We start from the raw sequence: 16232 nt of genomic DNA on the forward strand, positions 1-16232 counted from the left end.
AGAAGAGAAGGCTCCGAGGTGACCTAATTGTGGCCTTCCAGTATCTGAAGGGGGCCTACAGGAAGGCTGGGGAAGGACTTCTCAGGATCTCAGGTAGTGATAGGACTAGGGGGAATGGAATGAAGCTGGAGGTGGGGAGATTCAGGCTGGATGTGAGGAGGAGGTTCTTCACCATGAGAGTGGTGAAACCCTGGAATGGGTTGTCCAGGGAGGTGGTTGAGGCCCCGTCCCTGGGGGTGTTTAAGAGCAGGCTGGATGAGGCTCTGTCCAGCCTGATCTAGTGTGGGGTGTCCCTGCCCATGGCAGGGGGGTTGGAACTAGATGATCCTTGTGGTCCCTTCCAACCCTGAATGAAACTATGAAACTATGAAACTATGAAACTATGAAAAAATTCATCACGAGTGAAATGTTTTAAATGACTCTCTGTTTCAAAGCTTGATTTGTGAGATGATGAGAGCACAGATCATACATCTCAATATTCAGAAACCAGCTCTGGAAAAAAATCTCTATTTCTGACCACAGAATGAGATTGTTGATACACAGAGAAAATCTTACACCTTGGGATCAGAGGCCATGCCATATATATGCCAGGTGTTAGCACCAGCAGGTCTGAAGCTGGCTGGATGCTGTGTGAACAGATTACACATCAAACACTTTGCAAAGGAAGCATTCCACACTGTCAGGAAATGAGACATCCAAACTTAGAATCATAGAATCAAAAAGGTGGGAAAAGACCTCAAAGATCATCAAGTCCATCCTGTCACCCAACACCTCATGACTACTAAACCATGGCACCAAGTGTCATGTCCAATCCCCAACTTCTTGCCACCTACAGATGAAACACTAAACTCCTCATGGTTCTGCAGCTAACTACATCTCAGATGCCAGTGTTTGGAAAGCAAATTGCCTCAGAACCAGAACTGGCATTAAATAGAAAGAGAATGGAGATTCCAAACTTTGTGCAACTTATGGAACTGGTCTGGGTTTATTTCAATGTTGAAGCACTTTAAATGCTTCATTTTTCATAGTTAGTCCAGTAAAAAGGCTTTGTTTAGATGAGTTTTGTAAAGCATAGCTGAAAGCTCTCCTTTGGGTTTTCTTTCCCCTAGTTTCACACCATGCTTCTGTTAATTACTATTGATTAGGAAACAGCTTGCCAATTAACCCTGACAGGATAATCATCAGCTTGATAGCATTGTATGTCATCCAAAAGGTAGGGAGGATTGCTAGTTTGAGACAAGTAGCAAGGGGCTGGCAGAGCTCACAATTACCTAGAAGCTAAATGTTCCCCAACTGCTGAGATAAATTATTGAAGCAATTAAAACACACGATTGGATGTTTACAAGTACTTAAAGCTAGCAAACAAGCTCCTGGCTGGCATGGAGTAGAGTCAAAAAATCAGTGGAAGGGGAAAGATCAGCAGGAGTTTTGGGGGCTGTGCTTGGGGCTTGTAGTTTGTTTGTAGGCTTGTCTGGTTTGAGGTTGTTTTTGAGACTGATGGAGTTTATTCTGTTCTAGTCTGCTGTTAATGTTAATTAGATATAACTAAAAGCTAGTGTTGACTTAAAGGTGAAGAGCAAGATCTACAATGACTTTCCTTCCAAAGTGGCTAACTTTTCTGAAAGGCAAAGAGGCCATTCTTTCTAATGCCATCATTGCAATGTTGACAATTGGTGGGCAGCAGCTTTTCTCTTTCTTTACGTTCAACTGTCCGTGTCACGATGGGCAGAACCTTATCTATGGGCTGGCTTTCCTAGGGGTTCCTGCATTGATCCTTCTTATTGTTGGTTATGCCCTGAATAACCAGACTTGGAGGCTGGTCACAGGCAGAAGTTCTCCTCTTCAGGCAGCAGCTAAACAGAGCAGGTTACTGCAGTGCAAACTGATCTGCTTTGTCTTGTGCAGCATCACTGGGAGAGCCCTGGTTGCTCCAGTGACGTGGCTAGCAGTCACCCTGATAAATGGCTCATACTATGTCTGTGCCATGAGTGAGTTCATCTCTGTGCATTATTACGAAGCTAATGTTACTGATAGTGAACGCAGAGAAATACTGGCTGCGTTTCCATGCCGTCAGTTAGTTCCTCCAGAGCTGACCCGGGCAAGAGATGAAGTGATTCTCCTTCTTCGTTACCAGTCACAAGTGAGTAACTCATGTTGCTTCTATTGCTTGCAGGCTTAGTGATGAGAAAAAGGGTTAAGTCATCAGACAAAATGTTAGGATAAAACAGGAACAGTATCTTCTGCCTTGAGTGCCAAATCTCTGTGTTTTGAAGCCTGCTTTGTTTCTGTAAGTAGAGCTGAACTGCAGCTATATATAATTTATTACGTCTCATTGTTCAGATTGTTACCTGCTACTGGAGGCTATATTCCTCCCTGTGTAGTATCTTGAAAAGTACCATCAAGTAAGGCAAATGCAAGTTTAAAAGCCAGGGAGGCTGTGAAAGTTCCTTCATTCAAGGTGCACAGGCTGCAAGAGCTCCAAGTGAAACAAACCAAAATCTTGGGGTTTAGATCAGACTCAACTTTCAAAGCTTACTTTCTGGGTAAATAACAGGGGGGACATTAAGTAGTCACTTCAGACAAAATTTATCTTAAACAGGCTATAAACTAATGCAGGCTGGGAATTAGAAGTTTCTCTTCTCACAATACATGTGGAGGCAAAACCTTTAACAAATTATACAACAGAATGACACAAACTGGACAGAAAAAAAGACTTTACTATGTGGTTGCTTCCAGTTGGCAGCAACAGGGTTTGGTGGCAGCAAAGCCTTACCAGGCTTATACCTTGTTAGCCTTACTCAGGAAAAGCAAAGACTATCTTACAGACTTTCTCATGCTCAGAAGTTACCACTCTGAGTATTTGCAGGTGTCACAGGGGTTTTGTTTTTGTCTTTTAAGGTGGCTGGCTGGTTTCTGATTGCTGTGGTAGTCATCACTGTCTTCCTGTCTTACTGCGTGGCAAGCTGCCTCTCCCCACTCAGCTTTCTGCATTTCAGATACTGGATTAACTATGTTCATAATGAGCAGGAGCTGTTTGATGAAGCAATAGACCAGCACTCCAGGCTCTATGCCATGCAGAATGTAAAGAAGTTCTTTGGCTTTGCCCCAGGAAGTGAAAATGTGAAGGAAATCCGTATCCCATCTCTCAGAGAGTGGCAAGCCATTTCTGGGCTGGCCTTTCTGAAACGAGTGGACGAGGAGCACTATGACTACAGCCTCCTCCATGACTGGGCACTCAAGCAGCCTGCAACTGGAAAATACCTGAAGACTGCTGAAGACCCTGTGACCAGATCACAGGTCTGAGTGTCCAAGTTGCCACCAACACCTTGTGGAAAAGCAGGAACCTGTCTAGCTCCATATCAGACCAGAGCTGTTCTGGAACTTCCCAGTGCCTTATGTTGATATGTAAACTACTTAAGCAAATGTATGTTGTTAATGTAGTCCTTTAGCATGTGCTTACAGATCCCTTTCTGACTCTTGTGGGATGTGATGGTTTATGTCTAGTTCAGGGTGGTCTGTTTTAAACCACAGCTGTCAGCTTTCTAATACTTGTGCTGAAAGAATGAGTACGTAATGGAAGAGAGAGTTACTCCCAAATGCTTTTTCTTTCCTCCCATTACAAAAATCTTTAAAAATTAATAGCTACACTTTGTTTGGATCCTATAAGCCTGATCCATTCTGAACAGAGCAAAAGCAGATATCCAGCCTTGTCTCTGTGAATCCTAACAGAAATACCTTCTCTTCCATGTCTTTTTTTTGTCTTAAGTGAATAAAATATACCGAGCCAAGTCTGTGTAGGGGATAACTTTAGCAGCAAAGACTGAGTCTAGCAAGCTTTCAATTCTGCTAAGGAGATTAAAATATCCACTGAGACACAGGATGGATGTCTGCACCTGTAAGAACAGACACTTTACATGTGGAAATTTGAAATGAAATGTATTCTTGCTGAAAGGAAGGACAAAGTCAGCCTCCTGTTCCTTTTAGATACTCCTCAAAGTTTCCCAGGAGCTTGTGTGCTTGCTTCTTGTCCAAACAGCCAACCAGGCTGGGAAACAGATCTCACTCTATGCAGTGAAGTTTGCTTTGCTTCTGAAAAACTTAGAATTTAGTCATGCCACTATGGCCATAAATATTACTGTGATGTAAACTACCACATGCAGTCAAAGGGGGCTTAATGATGCTTTTGGTTTTGATATGATGATGTGGCTGCATCTTCTCTGGACTCCCTGTGCAGATATTTCTAACTCTTACAGTGTGACAATAAATACCCTGTTTTTTCCTTATGTTTCTTTCTTACGTTTCTTCTATTGCTTTGCCATGCATGTCTGTGCTACAGAGCAAGAGGCTAGGTTATAGGAACTGCTGTTGCCGAATGACCCTCAAGTGCTAAAGTGGGAAAATACCATTCTTTACTACATTTTACTGCAAAAAGCAGGTGCCAGAGATAAGTTAAATTGCAGATCTTGCTAAATGTGTTTAGGTTTCAAGATTTAAGCATCTAACCCAATGCAAAGGCTGCCTGTGCTGGGTAGCAGGAAAAGGGGCAGCTTTCAATGAACTAAACAAATTCTCCCCAGTCCTCACACAGGTATTTCACCGGAACCCTCACCTTTCCGTGAGCAGAGCTGCACGGTTTGCTTGTGCTCGCCGGGGAGCGCAGCTGCAGCGCCAGCAAACACAATCTCTACCTCCAGCACCTCGCAGCTGCTGGCGTTCGGTTGCTCAGCCCAAAGCCATCCACCGCCGATCGCGGCCGGCGCCAGGCATGCCTAGCCGATGCCGGAGCGCAGCGCGCAGGCGCGGGCCGGCGGTGCGAGCGGCTCATGGCTGACGGCGGCGGCGGGCGACGATGACCGACTACAGCGAGGAGCAGCGCAACGAGCTGGAGGCCTTGGAATCCATCTACCCGGACTCGTTCACGGGTGAGCCGCGTCGCAGCCCGAGCCTCGCTCCGCCGCACGGCCGCGGCGAGCCGGTGTGCAGGAGGAACGGGAGGCCCCGGCGGGAGGCAGGCGCCCTGCGTGCCGTGGCCGCCCGGGCTCCTCCGGGCGTCTGCTGGCTGCACGGCTTGGATATTTCTCCTAACTTTTTAATTTTCTTTTTTTTCCCCGAGTCGGGAAAACCAGCGCGCTTGATCGGGCTTCTGGAGGGGGGGCCGGTGCGGGCCGGTGGCGGCCGCGGCTGCCCGCTTCAGCGGCGGGGTTCGGCTGCCGGGTGCCGACAGCCGCGCCGGGGCCGGAGCCCGAGCTGGGGCTGGTGGCAGGCTGAGGCTCTTTGGCCGATGCTCTTTGGATAAGCCCTTCACAGGGTGCGGCCCCAGGTGGAGACCGGGGGCTCGGTTTCTGCGCGGATCAGTTTTCCGTGCTGCTATCAGCTCCTGGCAGCCCTGGAGGGTACCGCAGGCTGCTGTGGGGTGCTGGGAGGCTGCTGTTACCTCTGAGTGCATTTTGTGGAGCTGCTTGTTGTCAGCCGCCTTCTCACAATCTCATTCTAGTACATTACCTGGGTGATGCTTTCCTCAAGGAAAGCACTTTGTGTTTTAAGAAGCATTTGATAACCCTAAGCCGTCCTAAATACAGAAATAGGTGCAGACACGCTGTAAAAATAGCTCGGGGTTAAGAGTGCAGTGGATGCTCGTCGCACATATCTAGTGTAATAAAGCAAATTAGCTTTGGGAGCTTTCTGCCCACATCCAGGGTGCTGACTGAAGTCATTTGATGGTAGGTAGATCAGCACTTTTTGGAGAAGTGAAACTTGCAGAGGAGAAGGCTTTCCAAAAGATAAACCTCTTGGTGGTGTTGGTGTTAGGTGCTCGCCTTCAAAGAGCACTCCAAACATCACATCGTGTCATATGTTAATTGAAAGAAATAGGCCTTTAACACCGTATCAAGACCTTCCTTGCTGCATTAGACCTTGAGAAGTTCAGTTTTAGTGATGTGAAGAAGTAGTTACCTCCTTTAAAGAATCTCTCTTTTTGTTTTCCTTGAACAGTATTGTCAGAAAATCCGACGACTTTCACCATCACTGTGACATCTGAAGCAGGAGAAAATGATGAAAGTAAGTTGGGTCATGTCTTTAACATCTCTAGGAGGAGTTTCAGTGTAAGCCTAATTCTATTGCCAGTAAGTAGATGTACCTCCATTTAAGTCCACTTCTGGTCCTGATCCAGCAAGCATTCCTCAGAAAGCATAGTTCAGAGATTCTGGTGATCTGTGCTTGGTTTGCAGAAGTGTTGCAGTCTCTCCCCAGGGCTGTTTCCTGCCATGCTGAACCTCAAATGCTTTGTAGTGTAGCTTCAAATAGTGTGAGCTGTCATCATCCCACTAGGAGCTTGTGGACATGTCGTGAGATGACTTTTTTTCCTAGCAACAGCAAGGGAGAGTTGGGTCTGTGCTGTCATCATACTGCCCTCGAGGAGCAGTTCCAGAGCAGCAAGCTGTGGGTCACTGTATTTTTTGGGTGTCAGTGCTTATGTGGCCTTGTAAGTAAGCCTTGCTCCAGGGAGGCTTGAGAGATACTGTTAGAATAGAATAGAGTAGAATAGACCAGACCAGACCAGGTTGGAAGGGACCTTCAAGATCATCACGTCCAACCTATCAACCAATCCAACCCACCCAAACAGCTAACCCATGGCACCAAGCACCCCATCAAGTCTCCTCCTGAACACCTCCCATGATGGTGACTCCACCACCTCCCCGGGCAGCCCATTCCAATGGGCAGTCACTCTCTCTGTATAGAACTTCTTCCTAACATCCAGCCTAAACCTCCCCTGGTGCAGCCTGAGACTGTGTCCTCTTGTTCTGGTGCTGGCTGCTTGGGAGAAGGGACCAACATCCACCTGTCTACAACCACCCTTCAGGTAGTTTTAGACAGCAATAAGGTCACCCTGAGTCTCCTCCTCTCCAGGCTAAGCAGCCCCAGCTCCCTCAGCCTCTCCTCATAGGGCTTGTGTTCCAAACCCCTCACCAACTTTGTTGCCCTTCTCTGGACACACTCCAGCAAGTCAACCTCCTTCCTAAACTGAGGAACCCAGAACTGGACACAGTACTCGAGGTGTGGCCTAACCAGTGCAGCAGAAGGTACTCATGCCTTCAGTTTGAAAAGTGTAAGTCCTGCTTGGAGCAGGTGGCTTTGTTGAAGAGACTGCTGGGCTGCCAGAAATGAGTCTTGACGACCTGAAGGGAATTTTTTTCCCTGGCATTCTGGCAGGATGCATAAAAGAATTTGATTCTCTTTTGCTTTGTTTCCATGTTATCCTAGCTCTGTCTGGCTCCAGGGTAAGTGCATTCTCCTCAAGTGGGTTTCCACTTAGTGACTTGTACTGGCCATTGTGTCCTTGTTGTATGGCGTACCCAACACAGAGGTTGGCAGTCCAGCTAGGCACATGGAATGAGAAGCATGAATATGCTGAGATTCTCTTTGGGTCTGTTGTTAAGACTCTTCCTCATTTTTCTCCATCTTTAAGTGGAATATGAGGAAAAAGAGGTTACCACTGTAGTACCCACGGTGCCACAGACTTTCCAGTCCTTCTAAAGACCTGTCAGACATTAATGACCTGTAGTAGCTGATGTAAGAGTAAACTTAGTTGTCTTAATCTCTCAGTACTCTTGCATTATGTTTAAATCTGGCCATATAGTTTTAATATCTGGGTAAGCTGACCTTTCCCTTTAGACAAGAATATTTTATATATTAAAATCTTCAGGCTGCTGGTGCAGTGTTGAAATATGCAATGAAAGTCACCCAGACTTACCACCACAAAAATATGTTTTGTTTTTACCTTGTAGCTGTCCAGACCACCCTTAAATTTACCTATAGAGAAAAATACCCTGATGAAACTCCACTTTATGAAGTCGTCTCACAGGAGAATCTTGATGATAACGATGTCACAGACATAATAAAGCTACTAGAACAGCAGGTAAGGAAAATAGAATAGCTCAGTTCAAACATTGCTTCACCTTTTAGCCAGAGTTTTTCTCTCAAATCTGTTGTTTTCTGAGCTACTCATTTGAAAGCCATTCCACGCTGTGGGGACTGATTTGGAGGCTTGAGTGTGATAAATGACATTATTGAGGTGAGTTATGTTAATGAGGTAACACATGGGCTAATTTAGTGTGCACAGGTAGGATACTGAAATGGAGTGCTCTAGGGCTGCCCCTCTTTTGCAGTTCTGGCTTAAGGTGAATTTATTTAGCTATATAGAGAGAGTGTTTGTAGAAATAAGCTACTTGTTTGGAAAGATTTTAAAAGGTTGCATTGATTCTTGATCTCTTAGAATTGGAATGGAATGGGAATGGACCAGGATAGACTAGAATTAAGCAAGTTGGAAAAGACCTTTGAGGTCACTGAGTCCAACCTATCACCCAACGCTACCTAATCAACTAACCATGGCACCCAGCACCCCATCCCATCTCTTCAACCTTTAGGATCAGTGAGGGTGCATTGTGAAGGAATGAGAAGGCAACACTTCTTTGATTTCAGGCATTCCTGACAAGTCCTCCCTGCCTTAAAGTTGCTATAATATGTTCAGCAGGAATTCCTTCTTTTCAGTTCACTTCATACAGCCTTCCCTACCTTAACTGGTAGGGATTTTGTTGCTTTCTCTTTTTCTGGGAGTCTATCCCACCTCAGAGGGGCATCTAATGGGATTAAGGAATAAGCCATTTCAGGAGAGGTGAGGTTCTGAGTGACTGTTTTCTCTTACGGTTTATGGTATTCAAGTCTTGGAGTTGTATTCCTTCTAAAGTGTTATTCATGAGCTTTCCAGATGTCTATGATATATTGGTATCCTGAATATAGTTGTTCACCATTGGTGTTTGGCTGTGCCCTGGCTTGGGGGTAATTTTAACTGGATTAACTGACTAATTGACTTGAACTTTACAGTGAGCTTCTGAGGGTAGTGCATCTGGTGCTGTCTTACCTGCATTTGCACAGCATGCTGCTTTCTAAACACACTTAGGCATTCAGCTGCTGAAGGTTTAATGTTCTCCTGTTTAAAGTTGCTTTCTTTGTGTTGTAGGCAGAAGAAAATTTAGGAATGGTAATGATCTTCACTCTAGTCTCAGCAGTACAGGAGAAATTGAATGAAATTGTGGATCAAATGAAAACACGAAGGGAAGAGGAAAAGAAACAGAAAGAAAGAGAAGCAGAAGAAGAGGAGAAAGTATGTAGAATGATGTGTTCAGCTAAAAATGCCAGCTTTTTCAAACTGTGTGGGTTGGATGCAGGAGCAGTTCTCAGTTGCAGTGGGAGAGAGGTGCATCTATCCCAAAGCTGATATAATTAAAACTCAAGGATTAGAAGATTCTTTAGTGTACTGAAGTGCTTTGTCTCCCCCACATTTTCTAAAGAAGTCTTTTCAGAGGCTTACTTCACATTCACAATCCCTTCTAGCATGGCTTCCAAAGGCAGAGGCAGGGATTTTTCCCAAATGAAATGAAATCTGGCTGTAGCTATACTTTTTTTCTTGAAGAGGCAAGATGGGTTGGGGAGCAAGGAAGGGTAGAATATGGAATGCTACACAGAGGAAGTCCAGGCTTGCTTGGTAGACTGAGTGGGTAGGGTGCAAGCAGTGGGACAAGTCCTTTCTTCAGGGCATGTGTCCTTTCTACCAGCCACTGTGGAGTAGTTTTTCCATTCATGGAATATGCTGTGATAGGTCCAACTTGAAGTCTTGACTTTCTTCCTCAGAAATAGCTAGAGATGGATTGGTCTTGAAGGGTTCAGTATGTCTGTGAAGGGCAGAAAAATATAGCTGGGGGGAAAAAAAGAATCCTTTTTTCTGTCTTAATAAGATAGAAGGGTTCAGATATTTTAATGGAACATATTTTAGTATAGATTGCACTTAAGAGTTGGGAAGAAGCTCTGCCTGCTTATGGGCAGCCTGTATTAATGGGGTGTTGCTAACTGTTGCACTGTAGGTCCCAAAGTAGTAGGTGGAGTTTTTCCACTTGGGATTTGCGCCTCAGTACGGCTCTCAGGAGGGAGAGTCCCATTCCAAAACCCAGTAAGAATGTGTTCCTTGTATGTTCTCAGGGTTAGGCTTAATTTCTAGGAGCACTTCACAGCAAGCACTGCTTCTGGAACATTGTAATTGGTATAATGAAGGGAATGCTCATGTTGACTTCTAGCTGTGCACATTGTGATCGCAGCCTTGTTTTCTGTCCTTCCAGCAACGTTTTCATGGCACTCCTGTTACCATTGAGAATTTCCTAAACTGGAAAGCAAAGTTTGATGCAGAACTCCTAGAAATAAAGAGGAAAAAAATGAAAGAAGAAGAACAAGCAGGCAAAAATAAGCTAAGTGGTATGAGTCAACACTGGTCTTCAAGCTTTTGCACTGATACTGGACTGTAACAAGCCTGAGAAGTAATTTTTACACTGAAAAATGCTGGTAGCAAACAATCTCCTAATGCACTTTTTCATCACAGAATTCTCAGGGTTGGATAGTTAGTTATTGATAGTTACTTCAGAATTGTGCTTGCTTATATATTATTTTTCATTCTGTGCCTAGGTAAGCAGCTGTTTGAAATGGATCACAACCTTGACACCTCTGACATCCAGTTCTTGGAGGAAGGTAAGTTGCTGTTTACCTCCACAATTGCAAGGCACTGGCTTGAAATAAGCCAGACACCCTAAGCAAAATCTGTATTGTGTTTCTGAGCTAACATCTTACCTCAGTATCACTGTTCCAGTGTAAGAACTAAGATGTACTGGTTTGCAGCCTGAACAGAACTGATTTTAGCTTTCAAAATCAAGAAATCATTTTCAAGGTGCTAAAGCATATTTAGCTGCAGTCTTGAGCTTGTGTTGATCTTGTTTCTGTTGCTCTACTCAAGTAGTTGGACTGGAAGCAAAACTAAAACATGCAAAGCAAAACAAAACCAAAGTAAAAACCCTCACAACCAACATCTGCTGTTTCTTTTTCCCTTTTTGTCCCCCCTAATAGCCACCCACCTTTCCCCTGATCTCAGTCACAGATCTTGCAGTTCTGGCTCCTTGTGTCTGACCCTCACCATCAGCAGTAAATAGCTTGCAGGTCAAGTTAAATGCTATTTGCCTCTGTGCAGCCCAGTTCTTCTCTGTGGTTGTGTGCAGATGTATTTCTTATCTCTCCATAACTATCTGACCTGGTGCCAGCTGAAATGTAAAAAAGGTCCAAACAAAGGAGTTTATGAATATCAGAGAGTAAAAACTTGAACTGGTAGTAACAGGGGAGTTGAGTTTCTGTTAGAGGGCAGCATTTAACCTTGTCTGCCTTCAGGATGCCTAAAGTGAAGAAGGTTTGTTGGTGGAACATTTTTCTGTCTCAGGGGAGGAGCAGACCTCTGTATTGGGTCCTGTGCCCAAGTTACTTGGGTTTGATGTATCACAGTATCACCAAGGTTGGAAGAGACCTCAAAGATCAAGTCCAACCTGTCACCACAGACCTCATGGTCCAATAATTGTAATCTTGTTGCTATCAGGGATTGAGACCTCCTGTTCTTCTTGCTGTTCTGTCATCCATGTAACAGGTTGCTAACTGGAATTTAACAGTACAGTGCCACGTAATAAGTTACATTAATTTTACAGCTCATACAGGTTAATGGCATTGTCTTTTAGATGGAAATTTGCAGGGATTCTTTCAAATCCAGAGGAAGGACAGAACCTTCTTCAGTGACCAGAAGATGTCACTGTTCATACACACAAATAATCACACAGTAATCCCGAGTTTTCTCCTTAGATTGGCATCATCTCTTCCAGAAGAAACTGTGGAAGCATGCAAAGCTTCATCTTGCTTTTCATATTGAAATTTGAAAGCAAGTGCATGTATGTAGGCATATATAAATGGTCTGTAAGGGTGTTTTTATAAACACTCTGGAGCTGTGGTAGTTGTAAAAATTGAAACAGTGAGGTCCTGAGCTCCTGCTTTGACAGTATCTGGCAGAAAGAATCTCTGCTTCTGGGACTTGTTAATTCATTCTCCCAGTGGATGCTGAAGTCCTAAATGACATTTCATTGGGTTTGTTCCTCCTGCCTTGCTTTCCCCCTTGTCCCTCCTGCCTTGCTTTCCCCCTTGTCCCTCCTGCCTTGCTTTCCCCCTTGCCCCTCCTGCCTTGCTTTCCCCCTTGCCCCTCCTGCCTTGCTTTCCCCCTTGCCCCTCCTGCCTTGCTTTTCCCCGTGCCCCTCCTGCCTTGCTTTTCCCCGTGCCCCTCCTGCCTTGCTTTTCCCCTTGCCCCTCTTGCTGTCTTTCAGTGTGAGGAATAAAAGACAAAATGTGGCATTTGATTCTCTAAGGAGATAAAATGTGGCATTTCCTTTTCCATATACATTTGGTATATAGAAAGCCAAGTGAGTTAACAGCTACCCACATGAGGAATGAGCCTCACAAAGTGTTGTGTATTTCTTTAGGTCCTGTTTTGCTGCTTGCCTGAAAACAAACTATTTTTTTCTCTTCTGTGCAGCTGGAAACAGCGTGGAAGTTGATGAATCTTTATTCCAAGAAATGGATGATTTAGAGTTGGAGGATGAAGAGGATGACCCTGACTACAACCCTGTCAACTTAGATAGTGATTAGACTTTCACAAACTGGCTCTTGTCATCGGTATGGACATATGCAAGGAGAGAGGGGCAGGCAGGCAAGCCACAGCATCTGTGGTTTTAGTAAGATGTATTGGTTTACTTTTCTTCCTTTTTATTCCTTTATTTTTTTTTCTCCCCAAAGAAAAACACCAAAAGGTTTGAAACCCAGGAGAATGGTCTCCTGATGACTTCCATTGTGAATAAATTTACTTTAATATTTCCCATGACAAATTGGAGGATTATTGATCTGTCTGAAAATGCTCTTCCATTTTCTCTCTCTCTCTCTTTTTTTTTGCTTTTCCCTTTTTCCTCCTCACTGCTGTGATTGTCCTTTGAAGAGATGTGACAAGGAGCAAGATGGAAAGCTGTTCCAGCAAGTGCTAAACACACCTGCATCTGAAGGCTGAGCAGCTGGTGTGCTGTCTTCCACCTGGGCCACACAGGGGCAGCTTTAGTGAATAAAAGGGATCACAAACTATGCAGTTATTTTTTTATTATTATTATTATGGTGATGATTTTGTTTCTTCTGCAGAATTTTCTACTGCTGCAAATCACTTCTGGTGCCCTAACCTATCAGCTGGTAGATAGGCAGGGCTGCTCACCTCTGAATAAAAAGTTCTCCAGTTGAATGGAAGCTATTTCCAAGCTACTAGAGTAAAATCATTTTGGCATTGTTGAGGATGAGTAGTTTCATCTCTCTAGGGATAAGAATCTGATTGAGGTGAAGTCCTCCTAAAAAGCTTGATTGATTTGTTCAGAGTGAGTTGGGTTTCTCTTGAACTTCTCTTGAACACTACCAGTGGAATGCAGGTTCCAGTATCAGGAGTCAAAGAGTTTGAATGTAATGGTGGTTGTTTTGGAAAGCACCTTGTTGGCAGCCCAGAAAGGTTGGCACAATGTATGTTAAAGCTGCCCATCAGCTCGTGGACGTTAAGGATCCTGCAGAGTTGCTTACAGAGCTTGATGTTGAACTCCTCCCTTCCCTCCTCCCCCAAAAGAACTGGAGTTTAAAAATGCTGTGTTTGAGACTGCATCAGTTGGAAGGCTGATGGTATGGATGAAGGTTTCAAAAGACAGCTCTCCCAAGGCACCTCAATGATTTAAACACTGTGTGCTGGATCTTTTTTAATTCTGTTAGCAGACTGCCTTAACTGCACCAGCTTCAACCTTTGAAGAGGGTTGCACTGAAGTATCACAGTGCTTGGAGGAGCAGCAGATTCATGAACTGTATAAATAACTTGTAAATTCCACCTTGAGAAATTCTGAAGACAATGTAATGGTGTATTGGATTCTCTGCTTGTGTCACTTGAGAATGTCTGGTTTCGATGAGGGTGGTGAGGCACTGGAACAGGTTGCCCAGGGAGGTGGTAGAAGCCTCATCTCTGGAATATTTTAAGGCCAGGCTGGATTGTAGCTCTGAGCAACCTGGTCGAGTGTGAGGTGTCCCTGCCCATGGCAGGGGGGGTTGGAACTGGGTGATCCTTGAGGTCCCTTCCAACCCTAACAATTTTATGCTCTCTAAGATGTTTCATTAGTCTTTTCATTTTGTATTCCACATGAGTGACTTTCCAGTAGATAGAAATAAATGGTCAAGTATCCTGTAAATACTTTTATAAATGAACCATGTGCCTTTGTTCCTCCTGTCCTCTATTTGACCTTTTGAATTCTGGCTACTAAGAGCTGACAAGCATCTAGGTTTCAGTGGCATTGTGTATTTCAAAGCAATAAGCAGGATCTGTGTTCCAGCAGGGTTACCAAATACATGAAAAAGTTGTGAGCTAATGTGATGTCACATCTGACTTTCCCAAAGATGATGGTTGGATTGAAAGCATCTTCATGACTGCATCCAGCTTCCTGTGTGATTGCCAGGATGCTTTAAAATGCTCCTGGGTGCTGAACTTCCTTTACTTCTGGCATGTCTCAATTCAGCAGCATATAAAACACTTAACCCTTGAGGCTGCTTTCTCTTTTCAGCTATGTGTGTTTCAAACTGGCATCCTTTGCTAGAAGGAGTGAATTAGTTCTCCTAAAACCTGGTCTGACTCTGAGAATGCTGTGGAGTCTGTGCAAAATGTGGTAATCTGAGAGAGTTTTCCAAGTGGGTCACTAAGCAAGAGCCTAAACATGGGGAAGAAAGTTTCTCATGAGTGGTGTTTCTAGATTAATGAGGTTTTCTAGTCTGTTCTCTAACATATTAACTGGTTAACACTAACATATTAACTGGTTTTCATGCAGAGGATGTACAGCTTCAAAATGTCAAGCAAGGCCAAGTGTGAAAATGCGCTTTCACTGTTCCACCTCACGTCTCAAAGCAGAGGAAATAATAAGGCTTGAAGTGAGCCACGAGTGTCAAATCTGCTCGTCCGAGTCTGTGGGACAAGCTTCAGTGACTCAGTCTGAAGTTCTGATCTGTTTAGCTGCGTTAACAACATCTGTGAAATAAAAGGGAATTTGACTGAGAGTCAGCTTGGCTATCTTTGTGTGTTTCAGTTTGCTGAAATGGAGCGAGCTGAGCGAGGGGGGTGCTGTTCCGTGGGGAAAAGCTTAGGTGAGACACTGACAGTTTACTTAGGAACTTCAGATTAGATTGAAGTCTAATTATTAAGCTAATAAAATTCCATCAGTGAACTTTGAGGGGATTTTAGCAATTCAGAATTATGGTGCTGACAACCTTTGCTTTTGCATCGGGCTTGTAACTCCCCGAGTCCAACACGTACGTGGACATGCACGTAGGGAGGGAGTTGCAACACTGCACTATGACCAGAGCTAGATCAGATCACACTGATCTTTAGTGAATAGTTGGTGTCTGAACTCTATTAAAACGTGGAGCTAGGTGCCCACCACCACATCAAGGTGCTGTAGGAGTACAGTATGGGCATTCTGCAAAGCCTAAGATGTTGCATCTAAGTTAGGATTGCATTGTGATCTGCTTTAAAGCCAACAAAACATTGAGGTGTGTCTTTTGGCTTTGTTGTTTGCCTGTGTTCTATGCCTTTCTTCTTGGCTTCTCTGTTTTTCTGGTGGAAAATGGGGAGCTTGAAGGACATTGCCTGTGGTGTGGGGAGAATTAGCTCCAGGCTTTCTGGTAGGAAACTTCTAAGCATCAGGTTCAGTTTTTCACCTGTGTGGTCACGGCAATAAATTCAAAGCTTGTTAGGCCAGAACAGTGGAATGTGGCTGGGTCCCAGGTGCTGATACCCTAGAACCTGAGAGAAGGAATGGCATGTGAGTGCTTTGTCTTGGGTTGCAGAATCTGGCAGGGCCTGAAATGCTGCCTTAATAAATAAATGAATTAACCCTTCAGTGCCATGCAGCTTGGCTCAGAGAAGAAGGTAGATGGGAGAGGCTTTTCAGCTTCAAGCATTTATTGCCATGAGCTCAGTTTTTACACTCTGCACTGTGTGCTGGTGAAAGCTGGAACTGCTAGAGTGAGTTGATACTGTTGGGCTGTGGCACGCAGTGCAGTGTGAGGTTTAGGTAGCATTTATTATCATGGTGAGGCTTCTTGTCATTGGAAAAAAGGGCTAAAGACCAAGGTTCTGCTTCTAATCACAAGTTCTGTTTGTACTTGAGGCTAGCTCAGCAAAAGGTCTGTGTTAGACTTCTGACTCTGAACTTTTTTTACCTTTCCTGGGACCAGGGTAAACAAGTACAGGTGGAAAAGGTCACTGACCC

The 16232-nt window shown here is 44.4% G+C and overlaps 2 protein-coding genes across 5 annotated transcripts; both read left to right on the top strand.

The window, feature by feature from the left end:
* Nucleotides 1-308: 308 nt before the first annotated feature.
* Nucleotides 309-4827, top strand: CALHM4 (calcium homeostasis modulator family member 4). 2 transcript variants are annotated; one of them, XR_010990288.1, is made up of 3 exons: nt 309-2140; nt 2899-3424; nt 4578-4827. XR_010990288.1 is itself a non-coding variant. In XM_068162266.1 (2 exons), the coding sequence occupies exons 1-2, from the start codon at nt 1589-1591 to the stop codon at nt 3301-3303; spliced, it is 957 nt and encodes a 318-aa protein (XP_068018367.1). In that variant the 5' UTR covers nt 309-1588; the 3' UTR covers nt 3304-4451. The 2 variants fall into 2 exon arrangements, 1 of the variants encoding a protein (XP_068018367.1); XM_068162266.1 differs by lacking the exon at nt 4578-4827 and having other exon boundaries at nt 2899-4451.
* Nucleotides 4783-15036, top strand: RWDD1 (RWD domain containing 1). Of its 3 annotated transcripts, none has more exons than XM_068162268.1 (8): nt 4815-4922; nt 5992-6057; nt 7785-7915; nt 9017-9160; nt 10170-10302; nt 10510-10572; nt 12440-12579; nt 12896-15036. In XM_068162268.1, exons 1-7 carry the CDS (start codon nt 4850-4852, stop codon nt 12550-12552), a joined length of 723 nt encoding a protein of 240 aa, XP_068018369.1. In that variant the 5' UTR covers nt 4815-4849; the 3' UTR covers nt 12553-12579; nt 12896-15036. The 3 variants fall into 3 exon arrangements, with proteins under 3 accessions (XP_068018372.1, XP_068018369.1, XP_068018370.1); XM_068162269.1 differs by having other exon boundaries at nt 14793-15035; XM_068162271.1 differs by lacking the exon at nt 12896-15036 and having other exon boundaries at nt 4783-4922; nt 12440-12788.
* The last annotated feature ends 1196 nt before the right edge of the window (nt 15037-16232 follow it).

The sequence above is a fragment of the Melanerpes formicivorus genome, unplaced genomic scaffold (assembly GCF_026170545.1).
Source record: "Melanerpes formicivorus ecotype bairdi unplaced genomic scaffold, bMelFor1.0.p_v2 SCAF_63, whole genome shotgun sequence".
Classification (NCBI taxonomy): domain Eukaryota; kingdom Metazoa; phylum Chordata; class Aves; order Piciformes; family Picidae; genus Melanerpes; species Melanerpes formicivorus.

Excerpts from the sequence above, each read along its gene's own strand:
- CALHM4 (XM_068162266.1), top strand. The coding sequence starts at position 1,589 with ATGACTTTCCTTCCAAAGTGGCTAACTTTTCTGAAAGGCAAAGAGGCC. Across the intron at positions 2,141-2,898 it reads TTCTTCGTTACCAGTCACAA|GTGGCTGGCTGGTTTCTGAT; the intron begins GTGAGTAACTCA and ends TTGTCTTTTAAG.
- RWDD1 (XM_068162271.1), top strand. The coding sequence starts at position 4,850 with ATGACCGACTACAGCGAGGAGCAGCGCAACGAGCTGGAGGCCTTGGAA. Across the intron at positions 4,923-5,991 it reads CTACCCGGACTCGTTCACGG|TATTGTCAGAAAATCCGACG; the intron begins GTGAGCCGCGTC and ends TTCCTTGAACAG. Across the intron at positions 6,058-7,784 it reads AGCAGGAGAAAATGATGAAA|CTGTCCAGACCACCCTTAAA; the intron begins GTAAGTTGGGTC and ends TTTACCTTGTAG.